This window comes from Martes martes, assembly GCF_963455335.1.
Source record: "Martes martes genome assembly, chromosome: 17".
NCBI lineage: Eukaryota > Metazoa > Chordata > Mammalia > Carnivora > Mustelidae > Martes > Martes martes.
The window spans coordinates 40,402,253-40,422,317 of record NC_137905.1 but is presented as its reverse complement, the minus strand read 5'-3'; the positions used below and the strand labels follow the sequence as shown (position 1 = coordinate 40,422,317).

Here is a 20,065-nt window from a genome sequence, read left to right as displayed (position 1 = left end):
AATAATGCTAGAGAGTCCAGATATGAGAGTTATCAGACAAGGCCTATAAAACAACGGGTGGCTCTTAGGCTTAAAGAAATAAAAGGCTCCAGCATGTCTTCAGGGAACTAATTCAGCAGCCTGAAAAAATACAGCAGCCTGAATTCAGAGTTCCCTGGATGGGCTTAACTAAACATTGGATGTAGCAGGGTGGCGAGCTGGCGAACTAAAAAATAGGTCAGAAGCAAGGGTCCATAGGATGGCGTGGAACGTTCCACGGTTTCGGGATCAGTAGCTCACAGACAGGAAGCGACAGAGGGATGTATTTCATCAAGAGTAGTTATGGTGGTGGGGAGCCTTCCCCAAGTGAAGACAGTCAGTGGTACGTGAGGTGGGCTAGCCCCGTGAGCACCCCGTGAGCTAGAATTTCCTTCTGGACAAAATGCCTTTCAGGAATGAGGTCAAAATCAGCGTATTTTCAAGCCCAAACTGAGTGTCACCACCAGCAGACCTACATTAAAGGCACATTAAAGGCAGTTCTCATCAGGAAGAGGAATTTAATTCAGTGTTGGATGCACGGGAGGTGAGGAAAATTAGAGTAAAAAAGACACAGTAAATATAATGTAAATGAACATTGATTCCATGAAACAATAATAACATCTTTGGGGATTAAAAAATGCATGGAATTCGGGGGCGCCTGTGTGGCTCAGTGGGTTAAAGCCTCTGCCTTCGGCTCAGGTCATGGTCCCAGGGTCCTGGGATCGAGCCCCACATCGGGCTCTCTGCTCAGCAGGGAGCCTGCTTCTCTCTCTCTCTCTCTCTCTGCCTGCCTCTCTGCCTACTTGTGATCTCTGTCAAATAAATAAATAAATCTAAAAAAAATGCATGGAATTCAAATGCACAATAATAATAGCATATAATCAGGAAAGGGGTCAATGGAGTTGTCTTCTAAAGTCTTATCATTCCGGAGAGGAGAAAGGTGTTGATTCACTTTATGGTTTGAAAATACACATGATGAAATTTGTGGAAAGAGAATGTCTGTAACTTTTAAACTAGTATAGGGATAGAATGATTTTTTTTAAAAATATGAATGAGGGCAAGAAAAGATAAGACAAGTGGTAAAATCGAAAATGCAAAATGGAAAGATTTAAAGGCAAATATATCAGGAGTAAGTAACACTAAAGAGGCTAGACGTTAAACTAGTGTACATGAAGCAGAGCCCTGGGGTGTTGATGAGCCCCGGTAAGGCCACATGGGAAAGTGAAATAGAGAAGTCGGTAACCCACAGGCACCTGGAGGGTCCACATGGCGGTGTTGGGGCAGGGTGTCCGGGGCACACGAGGGTCAAGGGAGCCGGGTTTTAGCAAGCTGCAGGGGCTCTTACCCCTGGGGCACTTTGGATGTGGGGAAGAATGCTCATCGCATGGAGGAGTCCTATCAGGAATTTACGTTTACCCGTGACCTTCTGGGTTGTGACCGCACTGCTGTGTGCCGGGGAGGCTTGCATCAGCTCAAGGCCTCATGCAGGCTGCACCTGGTGGGTTCCGAGGCAGAGTACAGTGGAGTGTGTAGCTCAGCTCTCCACGGCAAGTCTGTGTTACCTTTCAGCTGTGCATCTCCGTCAGAAAGACACAGGCAGGTCCTAGGTGAAAGGGCAGAATGAGCCATACTACGCAAATAAAAGAGAGGTGGTAACGTTCCGTCAGTATCTGGCAAGACAGATGACAAGAAAAGGCTCAATCTACCAAGTAGATGTTTAAATGTGTGTGCACCGGAAATAAGTTCCTGTCGATACATTTGAAAATGCAGGTGAAATAGTGACATTCCTGGAAAAACTTAACTTCCCAAAACTGACTCAAAAAGAATACCTGAATATTCCTTTTTTTAAAAAAGATTTATTTATTTATTTATTTGAGAGAGAAAATGAGAGAAAGAGAGCATGAGAGGGAAGAGGGTCAGAGGGAGAAGCAGACTACCCAGTGAGCGGGGAGCCCCCTGTGGATCTCGATGCTGGGACTCCAGGATCATGACCTGAGCTGAAGGCAGTTGCTTAACCAACTGAGCCACCCAGACATCCCTGAATATTCCTTTCATCATCAAAGAAATAGAATCCGAAGACCATTCCTTGAAGAAAACTATAAGCCTAGAGACCTTCACCAGAGTGTTCTAAAAATACTCAAGGAAGAAGTCATTCCAGTCTTATATAAACCCTTCTGAAGAACAGAAGAGGAGTTAATACCACCTAACTCATTTTATGAGATCGATGTCACCTTGATATCAAACCCCAACAAATATAAGAAAGGAAAATTACTTTTTATTTTCACCCATGAATCTAGATGTAAAAACTTTTTTTAAAGATTCTTATTTGGGACGCCTGGGTGGCTCAGTTAGTTGAGCGGCTGCCTTCAGCTCAGGTCATGATCCCAGCGTCCTGGGATCGAGTCCCACATCGGGCTCCTTGCTCGGCAGGGAGCCTGCTTCTCCCTCTGCCTCTGCCTACCATTCTCTCTGCCTGTGCTCGCTCGCTCTCTCTCTAACAAATAAATAAATTTTTAAAAAAAATTTAAAGATTCTTATTTATTTGAGAAAACAGAGCACAAGCCAGGGAGAGAGGCAGAGGGAGAAGCAGACTCCCTGCTGAGTAGGGAGCCCTCCAGGGGGCTCAATCCGAAGACCCCAGGATCATGACCTGAGCCGAAGGCAGATGCTTAACTGATCAAGCCACTCCGGGGCCCTTAGATGTAAAAACTCTTATTAAAGTATTTACCCCCAAAAGTTCTGTTTCTTCACCTATACAGTAATTATATGGGGGGTTGTTTGAATTATGTATTAAAATATGCATTTGTCTTTCATATACTTTTCTATATGTGTATTTATCTTTTATATACTTCTCTATTGTGTATATATTCTCTATTGTGTATTTCACAATCTGAGACATTTTAAATCCTGGCTTTTTACCAGAAGAATTAAAATCAAAAGTGATCAGTAGAGGTTTCCTCTGGGGAACCTGAGAGGAAAACATTTTATATAAAAACAAATTTTTTTAAGTAACTGTTTTGGGGCTTCAGGCTGGCTCAGTCAGTGAAGCATGTGAGTCTGGATCTCAGGGTTGTGTGTTTGAGCCCCATGTTGGGTGTAGAGATGAGTTAAAAATAAATATCTTTAATAAACATAAATAAGCAACTATTTCTCCCACCAGCTATTAACTGTCAGCTTTTTTTTTTTTTAACAAATTACTTTTACCTCTTTGTTTTGCTTAAGAAATGTATTATTAGAAATACACCTGAAGTCCTTTGTAACCACTCTCCTTAGTCCAGTATTTATCCCTGGCTTTCTAAAAGGAATCACTACCATAAACTTGGAATTACATTTCCAGTCTGTTTTTTATTCTCACATATGTTTCCATAAATGACCCATGGCATTTTTTTGGTGTGTCTTAAGTTTATATGAATGAATTCATGCTTTTAGTATATTGCCCTTTACACTCAATTTTCCAAACATCTCTCTATGTTGAAATAGCTATTAGAGCTGATTCTTTTACCTTCTGCCTGGTGGTATTCCATCGTATGAAATACTACATTTTACTTATTTTAGTGGAAGTTTAAATTGTTAATAAGTTTGCTCCATTCGGTAGTGCCACAGTGAGATTTCAAGCACGTGTCGTCAGTTTCTCTACGTGTGTATTTCGAGGTGGCACTGTTGGGTCACGGGGGAAGTGCGTTTTCTAGAACTTGATGTATTGCTCTCTGAGGTGACTGGCCCACCAATACTTTCCCAACATTCTCTATAGCCCCTAGTTGCTTTTCATTGGGAATTTTTCTTTAGGGATTGATTTGAGTACATTACTTTGGCTTTAAAGAAAATTCTAAAACCGAAAAGAAGACAGTGAAGAAAAAAGATAAAAACCTCAGTTTCATGGTTTTTATCTAGGTATGTCCTCCGCTCTTTGACTAATTAAAACTAGTAAACTAGAAAGTAATGGAAAACTATCTGGAAAATCCCTGCCTGGGTGTTCAGGAAGCCTGCCCAGGCCGAAGTCACTGAGCTGAACAGGTCAGTCCTGAGGATTACATGGGAACTGACCGAGAGAACCAATGAAGAAATAACTCTGTTCTCCAGCCTGATTTTGCCAGAAGTGTATGTTGAAATTGTATGCCTTCCTTGTTCTTTTGTTGCTTTTATCATGAAAACAGAATTACTTTAGTATGACCTAAAATTTGTTTTAGCATTAGGATTTGGGGGAGGCAGTTATACCTATGTAAAAAATGAAGCGGTCTTAAATTCTTTCTGGAAGGAGTATAGGATACACATAAGTGTATCCATACAAAGGCATAAGCAACAGTTATTGGCAGGAAAAGCATTAGATTATCACCATCAAAAAACCATGTGGCCGGCCCCTAGCAGTTCCATCCCGGGCCCTCCGGGAGGGGATGGACAGCGTTTGCACGGGGGCCTTCCCCGGACCCCCACGGGCTGGCGGGCTGGGCTGCCCCTCACTTGCCCGGCAGCGGCTGCCTCCTGTTAGCTTCAGTGTACCAGATCCACGCCTGTGATGTTTTTGTCCCCCAGCCAGTTGCAGAAGGAAGAGGAGAAAGAAGGTGCCGAGATGGAAGAGTTGATGGGAAAGTTGGCGCTGCTGCAAGCACAGAAACAGAGCCTGCTCTTAGAGAAGCACAGCCTGGCTGCGAGAAACCAAGCGCTGGGAGATGAACTCGACAGGGCACAGAAAATAAATAGGTTTTTATCTATTTTTTCTTAAGCGGGTTTGTTTTGTTGAGTGTATTTGTTTTTTAGTATTAAAAAGAGAAAATTAAATATTCTCTTTTATTTTCTTTGTCTTTTTCTAATATTGGCTATAAAGTGGAAAAGGATCATTGAGATTACTGGGTATCAAAAGAAAACTATAGTAAAGGCTGTTCTGTTGGCCAGTGTTAGCCAACATTTCTCAGATCTATAGATCGATTATAGTTGATGGTCATAATGATGACCCTAAGACTCTGAAAGTCCTAGCAGTTCTTTCCTACACATTTCTCAAAAGTCAGCTTTGGGTAACTGGATTCTTTTTTCAAAAGCATCTTTTAGAACATGATCCAAAAAAATGAATGGAATAATACCTACGAAGTAGCCTATTGACGGTGTCAAGTGTTTTGTGATACCTGTTGACTTGATTTGGAGTCAGTAATTATGCTTCACTTAAAATTAAACTCCCTTACCTCTTTTCACCCTGAAACTTAATAGAATTAGGTTGCTGAAGAATACATTTAAATGCTAACATACTTGCTGTTTTTACAATGCAGATATTCAGTATGTCCTAGCCATTCAGGCTAATGAATTTTTTATTCCACCACTTGGGGGAACTCTCTAGGAGGTCTCAAAAGAAAATTGATGTCCTCAAAAAGCAGGTGGAAAAAGCCATGGAGAACGAAATGTCTGCTCACCAGTACCTGGCAAATCTTGTCGGCCTGGCAGAGAACGTAACCCAGGAACGCGACAGTCTTATGTATTTGGTAAGCTCCCTCACTTCCTTCAAGTACACTGAAAGTCAATATGCATACGTGATTTTAAGAGCGTTTTCTTGGGGCGCCTGGGTGGTTCAGTCAATTGAACGCCTGACTGGATTTCAGCTCAGGTCTTGATCTCAGGGTTCTGGGATCGAGCCCCGTGTCAGGCGCAGTAGGGAGTCTGCCCAAGATGTGCGCTCTCCTTCTCCCTTCGCCCCTCCACCCACTCTCTCTTCCCCTCTCTCTCTCAAATATTTTTTTAAAAAAGCATTTTCAATACAAGATTATCCATAAAAGGCTTCATCTTTTTAAATTTTAACTGCACATTTTCAGATTCTCCAAAATTTTAGCTTTCAACCATGGAAAAACATTTTCAAAAGGCAAATAGCCCAGACTTTTAAATAATGGTAAATGGTATTTTCAGAGGTGAAACTAATGGAATTAGTGGTAAATGGTATTTTCAGAGGTGAACTAATGGTATTAGTCCATTTAACCAACTAGAGCAGGAGCCATGAGGTGTTCATTACACTCGTGTCTTCGTGTTCTCTCCCCAAAGCTGACTTAATGTGTTCCCTGGGTGAAGGTGAAACAGAAGCATAGGCAAGTTAAGTAGAGTTCATCTCCAGGTTGCCTGGCTGCTCTGGTTCCAAGGACGGAACTGAGGGAATGATTGCTGGTCCTAGATGACGGAGCTCTGCCTGGCCAGCAGGAGTGATGCCACCACCATGATGCTTGGCATTTCCACAGATTTTATTTTTTTAAATAGTTTAATTCTCAAAGTTCCTCTTTTTTTATGATTTCATTTATTAGAGAGAGAGAGCATGAGCAGGGGGAGGGGCAAAGGGAGAAGCAGACTCCCCACTGAGCAGAGAGCTGGATGTGCAGCTGGATCCCAGGATCCTGAGATCATGACCTGAGCCGAAGGCAGATGCTTAAGCTACTGAGCCATCTAGTCACCCCTTCCACACTGATTTTAAAAAATGTCAGCCATTGGGGCGCCTGGGTGGCTCAGTGGGTTAAAGCCTCTGCCTTCGGCTCAGGTCATGATCCCAGGGTCCTGGGATCGAGCCCCAAATCAGGCTCTCTGCTCAGCAGGGAGCCTGCTTCCTCCTCTCTCTCTGCCTACTTGTAATCTCTGTCTGTCAAATAAATAAATAAATAAAATCTAAAAAAAAAAAAAAAAAAGGTGTCAGCCATAGGGCCATGTAGTGAAAGAAGACAGACACTGCCAAGCTGAAAAAGCCTGATAGAATTTACCACAGGGGGCACCTGGGTGGCTCAGTGGGTTAAAGCCTCTGCCTTCGGCTCAGGTCATGATCCCAGGGTCCTGGGATCGAGCCCCACATCGGGCTCTCTGCTCAGCAGGGAGCCTGCTTCCCTTCCTCTCTCTCTGCCTGCCTCTCTGTCTACTTGTGATCTCTGTCGGTCAAATAAGTAAATAAAATCTTAAAAAAAAAAAAAAGAATTTACCACAGACTAGGACTTACCTAACAGTATCTCCAAGTGGTGAAATGACAGGCAACGAAAAAGAAATCTTCTTGCTTACTTGAATACATTTACTTGATGATTTTTCAACTTTGAGCACATGTTGCTTACATACATTTAAACATTTGTTTAAGCAATGTTGCAGCTCTCTGGTAGCCTAGCATTAGAAGCAATAATTGAGTGGGTGTCATGACAGAGGAGACCAGAGGACTTCCTGAGGCAGCTGGAAATTGGCAAACTTGGAATCACTCAGCCCCTCCCGCAGGTGAATGGTCTGGGGAGTCTGGTAGGGCATGGCACGGGCTTATTCACATCTGCTAGGAAGACATCAGCTCCTCCATAGAGAAGTGGACGCAGGCTTTTAGCTATTGTTTGTATAAGAGGAAATAGAAATAGCACACAGCTCTGGGGGGAAAATGTGATCCTCACTTGTAATAAAAGATGCTAATTAAGCCACTCTTGAGGTACCGTTCTGTACTTGCAAGGTCACAAAAAAAAAAAAAAGTTTTTTTTTTTTAAATTATAGTAGTTGTTGGTAGGAGTGTGGTTACATGTTAGTGGTGATCTCTGAGTCCTTTCTGGGTCTTTTATTTATTTTTTTTTTAAAAAGATTTCATTTATTTATTTATTTGACAGAGAGAGAGAGAGAGAATCACAAGCAGGCAGAGAGGCAGGCAGAGAGAGAGGGGGAAGCAGGCTTCCCACTGAGCAAAGAGCCCGATGCAGGGCTCAATCCCAGGACTCTGAGACCATGCATGACCTGAGCCAAAGGCAGAGGCTTAACCCACTGAGCCACCCAGGTGCCCCCCTTTCTGGGTCTTTTAGAAGCAGTGTAAATCAGACACGGCATGGTAGGAGCCAAAGCACACACTCTCCCTACCGTAGCAGCCTCCCTCCTGATTTTATCGCCACCCTGCCCCGTGCTGGACTCGGGCATTTTCTGTAGCAGCGCTGAGCGCCCTTCTCCTTTTCTGCTGTGCCTCTTGGGCTTATCTCCCTGGAATGGCAAGAGTGCAAAAAAGAAGCTTGCTGGAGAATTGACCTCCCGGGTGCGCCAGTGACCTCCCAAGTTTCCATGATGAAGTTGAGATCCTCCCCAGCCCTCAGACGGTCTCTCTTAGGCCCACCCCTCATATCTGTGGGCCCAGGATGGGAATATAAATGGGAGCCATATACTATTTGTGCGAATACTTAGAAATTAAGCCAACAATCTGTTCATGAACTGTGTTCTTTCTTCCTGCCTGACCTTCATTATTATGGCCTGAAAGCAAGGCTCAGGTTTAGAACCTGTAGGCCCCTCAGATGGGGGGGAGTTGCTTTCATCCCACCCTACGTCCGCCCGCCACAAGGGACTTCTGTGTATTTACAGACACTGCTGTCCCCTCGCCCCGGCAAACTCCTTGTACCCGGGAGCCCCAAGATCAGCCCCTCTACTTGGGGTCCGGGGTGGTACTGGCTGCCTCCGCCCTGCCTGGGTCTGTGGGCCAAGCATCCCAACCTTACTTACCCTGTCCTGGTCTCCTAGACCTTAATTTATTGAAAATGGCATCTTAATTTCTTCTTCTTCTTTCTTTCTCTCTGTCTTTTTTTTTTTTTTTAAGATTTTATGTATTTATTTGTCAGAGAGAGAGAGAGCACAAGCTGGGGGAGCGGCAGGCAGAGGGAGAAGCAGGCTCCCAGCTGAGCAAGGAACCCGATGCAGGACTCGATCCCAGGACCGTGGGATTATGACCTGAGCCGAAGGCAGATGCTTAACCGACTGAGCCATCCAGGCATCCCGAAAGTGCCATCTTAATTTCTAATCCCACCTTTAGGATGGGTTTTCCATGTGACTTATGGCAAGTTATTTAACTTTCTGTGTCTTACTTTTTCCTTTCTGAAGGAAGTCAAATGAAATCAAATTGTCATCCTGGCCTGCCTTAGAAGGAATGCTCACCTTTGCTTTTTTAATTTTAGCATTTGAAATAATTTACAGTGTGTAGCAATTCATGTCCCATTGGATATTAATCTAAATCATTCAGCTTCAAGGGACATTCCTCTTGGCTGTGGTGCCATCACATTTGGCTTGGTGAATGGCATTGCGTATTCACGTTATCCTTAATTTTGTAATTATTCAGGTAGTCAAGCTAAAAGTTTATTTGCATCTTGGCACTTATTCCTTAGATACGATTGAAGGAATGCTATATTCCACAAGCACAGAGAAGTGTGCTGGAAGCCCTTACAGCACATCCCCCTTGTTCTGGGGGCTCAGTCTTCTCTTGGTGCCCAGGTGGGCCCCCTGCCTGCTCCTCTGGGTTCTTGTCCCACCTCAGCTATTAGCCCAAGTTCTGTCCGCATCTCTCACACAGGGAGTGGGGGGCAGGCGGGGTGGTGGGCCGGGACAAGTGACAGAATAGAGATTACTTGTGAGGAAAATGATCTTTGCAGAAGAATTATTGTTTTAACTTCTCTGTTAAACTAAGAGCCCATTCTTTTTCTTTTCATTTTTCTCCTTAGGCTAAATGTTTACAAAGTGAGAAGCATGGCGTTCTCAACAAAATCATAGAAGGCAATATTCGCTTGGGAAGGTTAGAAGAAAGAGTCAAGGTAAGTGGCCATTAGCCTCAGAGGTGCCATTTTCAAACGGAAACAGCAGCTCCCTGGGGTCAGACTTACATGTTTGAAAAAATGAGTCATGTTGCATGTATGTATCACGCTAATCATCCACAGGGTAAAACAGTATTGCGTGTAGACCAATCCACTCGTTAAATAAACTGGCTTATCTGCACAATAAGGTACCATGCCGCTGTTTAAAAGAAGAGAAATGCTGTGGAAGAATCTCCAGGCTCTGTCCTGAAGTTAATGTGGCTTTACACTCAGACCCAGGATTTGTCGGTCCAGTTGGGAACAAGGGTGACCCTCTTCTCCCTAGCTTAACCCTAATTGCACCCTTCAGTTTCTCTGCCCAAGAAAACTATTGTCGGGGTACTAGCTCTCCTTCCCTAGGCTGCCTCCCTCACCTGAGCTCTTATGTCCCCACCAGCTGCGTTCTGACTGCCGGCCTCCGCCTCCGCCTCCACTGCCTTCCCGGCCAGACTGACTGCTCTGGAGCAAGAGCACGGGTGCGGGCGGGCTCGAGGCCTGCGTGGGAAGGGGAAGGTCTGTGAGGCCGTTTAGCTCTAGCGTGGGGAATGAGATCTAGGACCTCTGTCGGATAATGATGAAAAAGGCCCGACACATGGAGAAATAGATTGATGACATTGACTATGTTGGGAAATTAACAAACTAAGACAAACAAAACATTGGCTGGCTCTGTGTACAGCCAGGTGTATATACATATGTATGTAAATATGTTATGACTTTGTTTTGTTCTAGGGAACGTAAGTCCTAAATTATTTATTTTTTAAAAGTTATTAACTTCTGATTGCTCGGCCTTAATGCAAAGAATAGACTTTTTTCCCTGGTGTTTAATGAATATTGCCTAAATAACACAAACATCAGGGTTTTGGAAGCCACACAGCCTGTTCTTCATGATTTTCAAGTGGTGCAGAGTTGCTCCCTGAGGGCCTTTCTGGTTTCCAGTAGGATCTGCCACATACAACATCCCTTAGATACCCTTACCCTGTTCTGGATTCTGCCTGGGTCTGGGCCGTCTCCAGGGAAGATCACCTCCATCTAACAAAATTTAGAGAAGACTAACCTACCCTCCAGCACGTCACTGTTCTCATTGATAATGGGCAGTGGCCTTTGAGGTGAGGGGTGTTCCCATCACACATCAGGGAACTCATTCCTTCTTTGGGCCAGAGCAGCTCCACTCCTGTTCCCACATGTGGGCTTTTAGGCATGATGCTATTTGAAGAAAGAGTTGCTTTGCTAAAAGGAAAGTTGAAAATGCTACATTCGTCCTCTACCCAGAACTCAGGGCAACTGATCCTGTGACATCAGGTGGTAGGAATGATTTAATTTAACCAGATAGCTTTGGGAGTTGTGTTGACTTCTAAAATGTCATCTGAGATTCCTAGCAGAAATCATAGTTTTCTGGGAATTTTATTTCTGACACACTTTTGAAGTCAGTGAGGATATGGTAAGTTTAATCTTCAAGTACACTTAGTTGTTACAGTCTAACTAGGTAGGATAAAGAAAAAGAAATCCATATCTAGACAGGGGTGCCCGGGTGGCTTGGTCGTTGTAAGCATCCAGTTCTTGGTTTCAGCTCAGGTTGTGATCTTGGCATCGTGGGATCAAGCCCCACCTCAGGCTTCTCGCTCAGTGCAGAGTCGCTTGTCCCTCCTCCTCTGCTCCCCCAGCTTTCTCTCTCTCTCTTTCTCAAATAAATAAGTAAAATCTTAAAAAAAGAAAAGAAAGAAAGAAAGAAAGAAGGAAAGAAAGAAAGAAAGAAAGAAAGAAAGAAAGAAAGAAAGAAAGAAAGAAAGAAAGAAAGAAAACAAACCTTGGACACCCAGGCAAAAGGCCAAGACATAAGAAAAAGAAAACCATGTTGGCCTCACACTTCTCCACAGCAATACTGAATACCAGAGAGCAGTACAGTGCCTTCTATAAATATTTGAGGAGACAGAGTGTGAGCCAAGTATGTTTCCATCAACCAAGCTACTCTTCAGGCCGTTTTGACCATGTAAGGACTCCAGGCACAGTTTTTCTGTAAATCTCACCTGAAGATTAATCAACTTGAGTTCAGCCAATCAAGAAACAATTGGGCAAATTCCAGAAGAGTAGTGAGCAAAGGATAAATTTAACTGGGAGCTAAGACTTCAGCGAAGCAGGGATAAGGCTGATGGAGTAAAATGTAAATGTTTTTTGACAATGTGGAATTAATACAACCAAGGGAAAACTGATGGGTCAATGAGGTAGCAAAGTAGAAAGTAGAACAAGCTGATTGCATCATAGTCATAACTCAGAGTTCAAAGGATATCATTTCAAGCTGAAAAATCAGTAGGAGGAGCTTAAACATATTTAAGTAGGGCAAGAAAAGGTTGTTGTGAGCTAACATCATGTTACTTTTGCTAAACGAAAGGACTAAGGACATGTAATGTAAAGGCATGAGAATAAAAGTCACTGCAAGAATCAAGAGAGATCCATTCCTAAATAGAATTATAGCAGTGAAAAGAACAGAGAAAACAGACTATATTCAAGTCTTTAAAAACGTATGTAGAGCGGCAACTGGGTGGCTCAGTGGGTTAAGCCTCTGCCTTCGGCTCAGGTCATGATCCCAGGGTCCTGGGATCGAGCCCCACATCGGGCTCTCTGCTCGGCAGGGAGCCTGCTTCCCTTCCTCTCTCTGCCTCTCTCTGTCTACTTGTGATCTTTTGGTCAAATAAATAAATAAAATCTTAAAAAAAAAAAAAGTATGTAGATAAAATAACAAAATTGAGACCAAACAAATATAAATGAGCTAATTCACCCATGAAAAGAAAACAGAGTGATAATGAAGCAAATGATATTCCATGATGGAGCCAAGGGACAGTCTGAAACCAAGTGCATCCGAAAGCTGAAGAGTAAAAGGATGAGTAAAGATAATCCAGACGTATGCAAACAGAAAGAAAGAAAACAAGGTTGGAATCTTTACATGTGCTGAGATAGAGTTCAGGCCAAAAGACCTAAATGAAACAAACAAAAGAAATGCTAAAGACTGCAATTAATGGCGTATAGTAGCTGTGAATATTTATGCACTAAATAAACAGAAAATCTGTGTAACACAGCAAAATAGGGAAATGGAAACATAGTAATAATAGATTTAGGGGCGCCTGGGCGTCTCAGTGGGTTAAAGCCTCTGCCTTCGGCTCTGGCCATGATTCCAGGGTCCTGGGATAGAGCCCCGCATCCCTACATCCGGCTCTCTGCTCAGCAGGGAGCCTGCTTCCTCCTCTCTCTCTGCCTGCCTCTCTGCCTACTTGTGATCTCTATCTGTCAAATAAATGAAAATTTTTTAAAAAATTAAAAAAATAATAGGAGCTTTAATCTTCTCTTGGTCCAGGACAGATCAAGAGATGAAACAAAAGTGACTAAGGGTATAGAAGATTTAACAAAATCTGTAAGGTTTATTGGTGTGTGTGTGTGTGTTTGTGTATAACAACTGACTGACTGTAGATTGGCTCAAAAAGTAACCCCTAGAGTAGAAGTAAGGCACATTTGTTGATCAAAAAGCTAAAAACCAGAAATTAATAAACAATCAGAAAGCAAAAAGTACTCTTTTAGCTGGAAATGTAAAAACCATGAAGTAAACTAGTTGTTGGATCAGAGGGAATGTATAAACTGTCAGTTTCTAAATAGAATTGATACACTAGTTAGAATGGCAAAAATTAAGACAAGAATCAACAGATATTGGCGAGGATATGGAGAAAGGAGAACCCTCTTAAACTGTTGGTGGGAATGCAAGCTGGTACAGCCACTCTGGAAAACAGTATGGAGGTTCCTCAAGACATTAAAAATAGAGCTACCCTATGACCCTGCAATTGCACTACTGGCTTTTACCCCAAAGATATGGATGTAGTGAAAAGAAGGAGCACATGCACCCCAGTGTTCATGGCAGCCATGTCCACAATAGCCAAACTGTGGAAGGAGCCGAGATGCCCTTCAACAGACGAATGGATAAAGAAGATATGGTCCATATATACAATGGAATATTACTCAGCCATCAGAAAGGAAGAATACCCAACTTTTGCATCAACATGGCTGAGACTGGAGGGGCTTACGCTAAGTGAAATAAGTCAGCCAGGGAAAGACAATTATCATATGGTCTCACTCATACGTAGAAAATAAGGAATAGTGTGGAGGACCATAGGGGAAGGGAGGGAAAACTAAATGTCAAGACAAACCGTGAGAGACTGGACTTCTAAATGGAATTGAATCTGTGTCAAGTACAAATTAGAATCTCTGTAACCCCAGTTTTAGAAAGAAGGAAGTCATACCTTAAATACTGTCCAGAAAAAAAATGGAGAAGGAAAATGAATGAATCAGGCTTTTATCTCTGTCATCTGTTTACCAATAGAGTGTGACAGACCCCGCCAGGTTGGTCTGTTTTTAGTTGCAGCATATAAAAAACCAGGTCTGATAAAAGTGAGAAATTTGGTTTCCTTATAGTTGGTATTCTGTTTTTACTCTCTGTGACTTTTATGAGCCAGACCTGCCCTCCCAGATCAGACTTAGGCAAGGTTTGCTCATCATCTCAGTGGGCTCTGATAGCCCAGACGGGGAGGGTGCGCATCCGGGAAGCCACCCACCCTGGGTGGCAGGCAGCATCCCCTCGCTCACACGGGGCCTCCTCCCCCTCCCAGGGCTACAAGAAGCAGGCGGCACTGAAAGTGGATGACATCAGTCACCGCCTGACGGAGCAGCAGGAAGACTTCGCCAGCAGGACAGCTCAGTACCAGCAAGAGATGAGGCACCTGCATCAGATGCTGCAGGACAAGCAGGATATCCTGGACCAGGCCCTGCAGCAGAAACGGTAGGGCCGCCCCAGCCCCATGGAGTAGGTCTAGTGCGGATGTTGGCCGGAATTTTCTAGTAAAACCCCCTGGACCCGTTTTGTTTATCTTTTATATTTAAGTTTTATCTGAATGTCGTATTGGTCTTGATTCTTATTTGCTCATTTTCTTTTTAAGTGTTTTCTCCCAGCAATTGACATGCAGGATTGTGTAAGTTTAAGGTGTATAATGTGATGGTTTGATTCATGTGTATCCTATGAAATGATTGCCACCACAAGGCTAGTCAACACTGCCCTTGTCTCACCTAATTCACATTTTGTTATGGTGCTGGTGTCGGTGGTGGCGGTTAGGGCCGGAACGTCGAAGATTGGCTCCCAGCAGCTCTCAGGTATACAACACCGTGTTGTTGCTCGGGTCACCGTGCTGTGCTCCTCATTTTCCTTAATCCCCCCTGTAGAGCTCCCCATTGTTTGAATATTGGACTTCTTAAATCAGTCCAGGCCTCTAATTGTCCTTCCCTCTTTTTTCCTCTCTTTGATGCTTTTGTTTTTCTTGGGATTTTTAAAAATTTTTATCAAATGTCTTATTTCTGATTTTTCTTTTTTTTCATTTCTGAGGATTTTAAAATCTCTGACCATTCCCTTCTTGTAAGATCATGATCTTGAGATGATGGCCGCATGATGTTCTCTGTGCATGTAAGGTACTAAATCAGTTACCCTTTACCCTTTAAACATGGGCTAGAGGAAGTGTTGCCAGTGTATGAAAAACAGTGGGGCATGTCGTGTGCTCCATGAAGGTGAACTTGGTGGTCCTTCGTACTTAACTCTGCCTTTTCACACTGGCCGTGCTGTCTTTGCCAGACTGGAACATAAACTGGTGGGTGCAGAAGAATCATAATGCACACGTGGGATTTCTTCGGGTTGTAGGACGATCCAGGTGTTTGATGTCATGAAGGATGCAGATAGCTGTTTTCCACCAGCCAGATGCTTCATAAATGCAAGGCAGGATGAGCTCTTACCTGCCGTGCCTGTCATGGCTTCTGGAGTCAGAGAAGTTCTTACCACCATACACAGCTACTTTAAAAAATTGAGCCAATACCAGATTTCTTGCTAGATAGTTGGTTTAGAATCGCAGTAATAAAATGGCATTTTGTTTTTCACTTTTTCACTTTATTCCACTGTCTGTCCTTAGATTGTTGAAAGTTATGCATTCTATTTCAGTACTTCCAGTGGTTACCCTTAAAATTTTACCATGGATATTTAGCATTAAAAAAATCTTAATTTAAGGGTGCCTGGGTGGCTCAGTTGGTTATGCAACCAATTCCTTATTTCAGCTCAGGTTTTGATATTGGGGTTGTGAGGTCAAGCCCTGCATTGGGCTAAAAAAAAAAAAAATTTTTAGACATGTCTACATTTCTTCCCCCCAGTGCAAGATCTAATTGCTCTTATCTAATTCTTCCCCACCTCAGTTTATATGATGTCATCTAGTGTCATTCTGTAGATAAAAGTGAAGACCAAAGATCTATTTTATATCATTATCTTTAGCCACCCCCAATTAAATGTTACTAGTTTCTATATAATTCTTTATTCTGATTTACCCACAGGTTCCAATTTCTTTACTTACTGATTATTATAAACAAGACAACAGGCACTGGCCCCCCACATCACGAAACCAAGACTTGACTTAATTACAGTTTCAGCTCTTCCAGAAAGAGAATCTTAAACTGGTTAGTAAAGAGTTGTGTGGTCAGTGCTACTTAGGTCATATGCCTGGGAGACCCTTGCTGTCCCGTAAAAGTAACTTTGCAGTAACCAACACGCTTTTACTGAATATAACTTCCTCATTCCTGCTTCCTTCTGCCTATAAAAGTCTTTCATTTTGTACAGCTCCTCAGAGCTCCTTTCTCTTTGCTAGGTGGGATGCTGCCCAATTCGAGTTGAGTTTTGCTCAAATAAACTCTTAAAATTTTCTTATTTCCTCAGTTTATCTTTTAATATATCCCCTCTAACATCTCAGACCTTATTTCTCGGATTAGTTTCCTTCTTCCTAAAATACATTGTTTAGAAGTTTCTTTAGTAAGAGTCTGTTGGGAGTGAGCTTTCGTAGTTTCTGTTTACCTGGAAATGTCTGCATTTTTCCTTCATCCTTGTAAGATAATTCTTGCCACCTACAGAATTTTACGTTGACAGTCTTCTTCTATCAGGATATTCTACTATCTTCTCTGCTTAAGAAGTCTCTTTTGACAAGCCAAAAGACAAGTCTCTAACAAGCCTTTTGTCATTTTTTAAAATAATTGACATGGGGCACCTGGGTGGCTCAGTCAGTTGTGTCCAACTCTTGATCTCAGCTCAGGACATGATCTCAGGGTTGTGAGTCTGAGCCCTGTGCCAGGCTCTGTGCTCAGAGCAGAGTCTGCTTGAGATTCTCTGTCCCTCTCTCTCTGTTCCTCCCCACCACTTGTGTGCTCTCTCTTTAAAATAAATAAGGGGGTGCTTAGGTGGCTCAGTTCATCAAGTGTCTGCCTTCAGCTCAGGTCATGACACTAGGATCCTGGGATCAAGCCCCACATCGGGCTCTCTGCTCAGCAGGAAGCCTGCTTTCCCTCTCCCGCTCCCCCTGCTCGTGTTCCTATTCTTGTTGTCTCTCTCTCTTGCTGTCAAATAAATAAAATTTTTTAAAAATAAAAATAAAATAATAAAATACATAAGTAAAATCTTAAAAAAATAAAATTTCCTTTGTCTCTTGTATTCTGCAATTTCATTGGTATGTACTTAACTGTAAGCTTCTTTTTACTTATCTACTTGGTGTAAGTTACTCTCTATATCTGTGATTATGATTTTTTCATTAGTCTAGAGAATTCTCATCTCTTAAAATAAGCCATTATCTCTTAAAATAAATTATTTCCCCTTCTTTTTTCTAAATGTCCTTCTAGAGTTCAGATTAAATGTATGTTAGACCTTCCATATGCCTTATCTTTTAAATTTTCCATCTTTTTGTCTGATAATTTCTTCTGCTCGGTATTCCTGTTTACTGATTCTCCCTTCAGCTGTGTTTAGTGTACCATTTAACCTAGCCACTGAGTTGTTTTTTTGTTTTGTTTTGTTTTGTTTTTAGTCAGCAACATTGTATTTCATTTTCAGTTCTATTTGGTTCTTTTGAAAATCTGGCTAGTCGTTTTTAAAATAAAGTCTTGGTCTTTTCTTTTTTTAAATACATCTTTTGTTTCTTTTAACATTTCATTTGTAGTTATTTTTTCAGTATCCGAAATTTAGGAGAGTTTAAATTTGTTTGTTTGTTTTTTTTACTCTTGCTTTATGTGACTTGTTTCTTTCTACGTACAACAAATTTTTAACTATGAATGCATATATGGTTGAATTTAATCTGTGGAGTCCTGAGGTTCTGGATTAAGGACGTTTTTCTCTACAGAAGATTTGCATTTGCTTCTCTTTGGTGCAAGAGAATATTTCCAACCTGGAGTCACTTTAATTTCATTACTAATTTAAAAAAATAGGCTATAGTAATGTTTTTCAAAAAACATACAAAAACTTTCAAAAGTTTTAAAAATGCTTTTATTACGTTTGTTATATATTATGTGTTATATTTAAAAATGCTATTATTGCATTTATAATGTATAACTCCTTAATACCTGGTATTTTTCTACTGTACTCAGAGTGATTTCCTCTGCTCTATATTAGTTTGCTAATTCTCTTTTCAGTTGTGTCCAGTGTACTATTTAACCCATCCATAGAGCCCTTCCCCTAATTGTGTCTAAAATGGTTGTTCACTCCACACAGGTCCTGGGGGTGCCCAATCATGGGGAACAATGTAGATTCAAACTCCAGATCCATTTGAGAACAAGCTGGTGGCTGCAGACCCCTAGGAGGCATTTAGGCTCTCAGAGCAGGTTTCTGTTGAAGATGGGCAGTTTTTCCACTGAGCCCTGCTTTCTTTGAGGGCCCTTCGCATGTCTCCACTTACTTGCCCAATTTTGGAACAAATAGGTAGTTCAGAGTGTTTCTAGGAAGATGGGGAATAATATGGATATGAGGGAGCTCTGGGGTTTTCTCTCCTACCCAGTGTGCATAGACCCAACAGCTAGTCTCCATTCTACAAAAATGTGAGTTCCTGGCACGAACTTTTGTCCTCAGAGCAATAAGCAATACCAACATTCTGTTCCCTCCCTCTGTGCTTTCAGTTTAGTCTTTATTTCTTTCTGCCCTTAGAGACTTCCTGTTCTTATGTTGAGTTCAGCCATACATGTGTCATGATTGCTGTAATTTATCAAACATCTAGGTGTTTTGTACCAGAGAAGATAAATTTGGAGATTTTTAAAACACAGTTTAATCAAATAGCACCCAACATTCAGTGGGTACTGGGGGGCTTGGAAAGAAGGAACAGTTCATAAGAGAAGTGACATTGGACAAGGGGGCATGTCGCTGGCCTCCCTGAATCTCATTGTTTTCCTCCTTAAATAGCACTGCTCACCCCATTCGGTAGTGCAGTTTCTAGCATCTTCCATAACCATCCGGCCACATCCATGAAGGAGCCGGCCTCCCCGCCGTGCCCTCCTGCACGAGGCCTGCTCTTCCCCCCGGGCTGAGGCTGCTCTTTCTGTCCCCCTCACTCTCCAGTGGGGTCCACCATCCTGTGAGGTGGCAGCTGGTGCCCTGATCTGTTCCCCCAGAAGACCACGGCCCTGTGAGGACACGGATACCTTGTCAGCCCAGCTTCCTCAGCACTCTACATGCTACCCATCACAGAGTCCTTGGTACCCTTTCCTTAACTCGTATATCTCTGTTCCCTCTGAATGCTCGCTCCGGGCACGTGATCTGTCTAGGCCAGTCTTTTCTGTGTCCTCGGTTATGAGCCTCACTCCGCACAGGACCCTCCTTGGCTCTGTGGATGGGTGTTTTGAGAGGAGCCTGATGTTGGTCGGGTCACAGTGGGGACAGGTAGAGGGGACACGGGAGAGGCTCACAGGGTTCGTGCTGTGTGGGCGCCCACAGCTAGCCATTGTGCTGTAGGTCAGCCGCTGCGGGTACTGTGTTTTATTCTCATACATGTTAATTCTATAGAGAACAAGGGTCCAAAATAAAGGAAAAGGCAAAACTCAGTGTTTTTTCTATTTCCAGGACACCTCAGCGTTTCATTCAGCCCTGACAGTCTCTGCCTCAGAACCCAAACACCATGGGATCTCTTCTCTGACATCAAGCATTTTTCCCTTTGAGTTCTGGCTACTTTAAGAATTGCAAGGGTTCTATAAATATTTTTCTCATTGTGCTGTTTTAACCTTTTCTCTTTTTTGTGTATTTCTCAGAGAAATGGAAGACGAGCTTGAGGTTGTTTGGCAGTCTACCTCCAAGGAAAACCAAAGAATCCGAGAGCTGCTGCAGGCCGTGCTGGAGAGGCCGGGTGGGTGGGATGGCACTAGGGAGGCGCGCTGGGAAGCCGTGGCTCCGGCTACGGTGACATGAAGCCACCGCCTGCCACAGCCCACGCCGCGCCTGGGGCCTTGGCCCGGAGCTCTGCCTTACCCCAGCACTGGGAGACACAGGGGAAGGGCCACAGCGTTTCTCCTCGCCAGGGCAAGGTAGAAATAAACTGTCTCAGAAATTTAATCCCCCCCCCTTTTTTTTACATTTTGCTTTATTTGACTAATACAGTGCTGACCTATATTTT

At 42.9% G+C, this 20,065-nt stretch overlaps 1 protein-coding gene across 2 annotated transcripts in view; it reads left to right on the top strand.

Annotated features, from left to right (window-relative positions):
• The window catches only part of CEP89 (centrosomal protein 89), a 64,770-nt gene extending 44,705 nt beyond the window's left edge, over positions 1 to 20,065 (top strand). For both annotated transcript variants that reach the window (XM_080827971.1, XM_080827970.1), the window contains exons 15-19: positions 4,549 to 4,716; positions 5,345 to 5,486; positions 9,462 to 9,551; positions 14,237 to 14,406; positions 19,704 to 20,065. In XM_080827971.1, the coding sequence (XP_080684097.1) occupies positions 4,549 to 4,716; positions 5,345 to 5,486; positions 9,462 to 9,551; positions 14,237 to 14,406; positions 19,704 to 19,860 (727 nt within the window). In that variant the 3' untranslated portion in view covers positions 19,861 to 20,065. The remainder of the gene's footprint in view (positions 1 to 4,548; positions 4,717 to 5,344; positions 5,487 to 9,461; positions 9,552 to 14,236; positions 14,407 to 19,703) is intronic.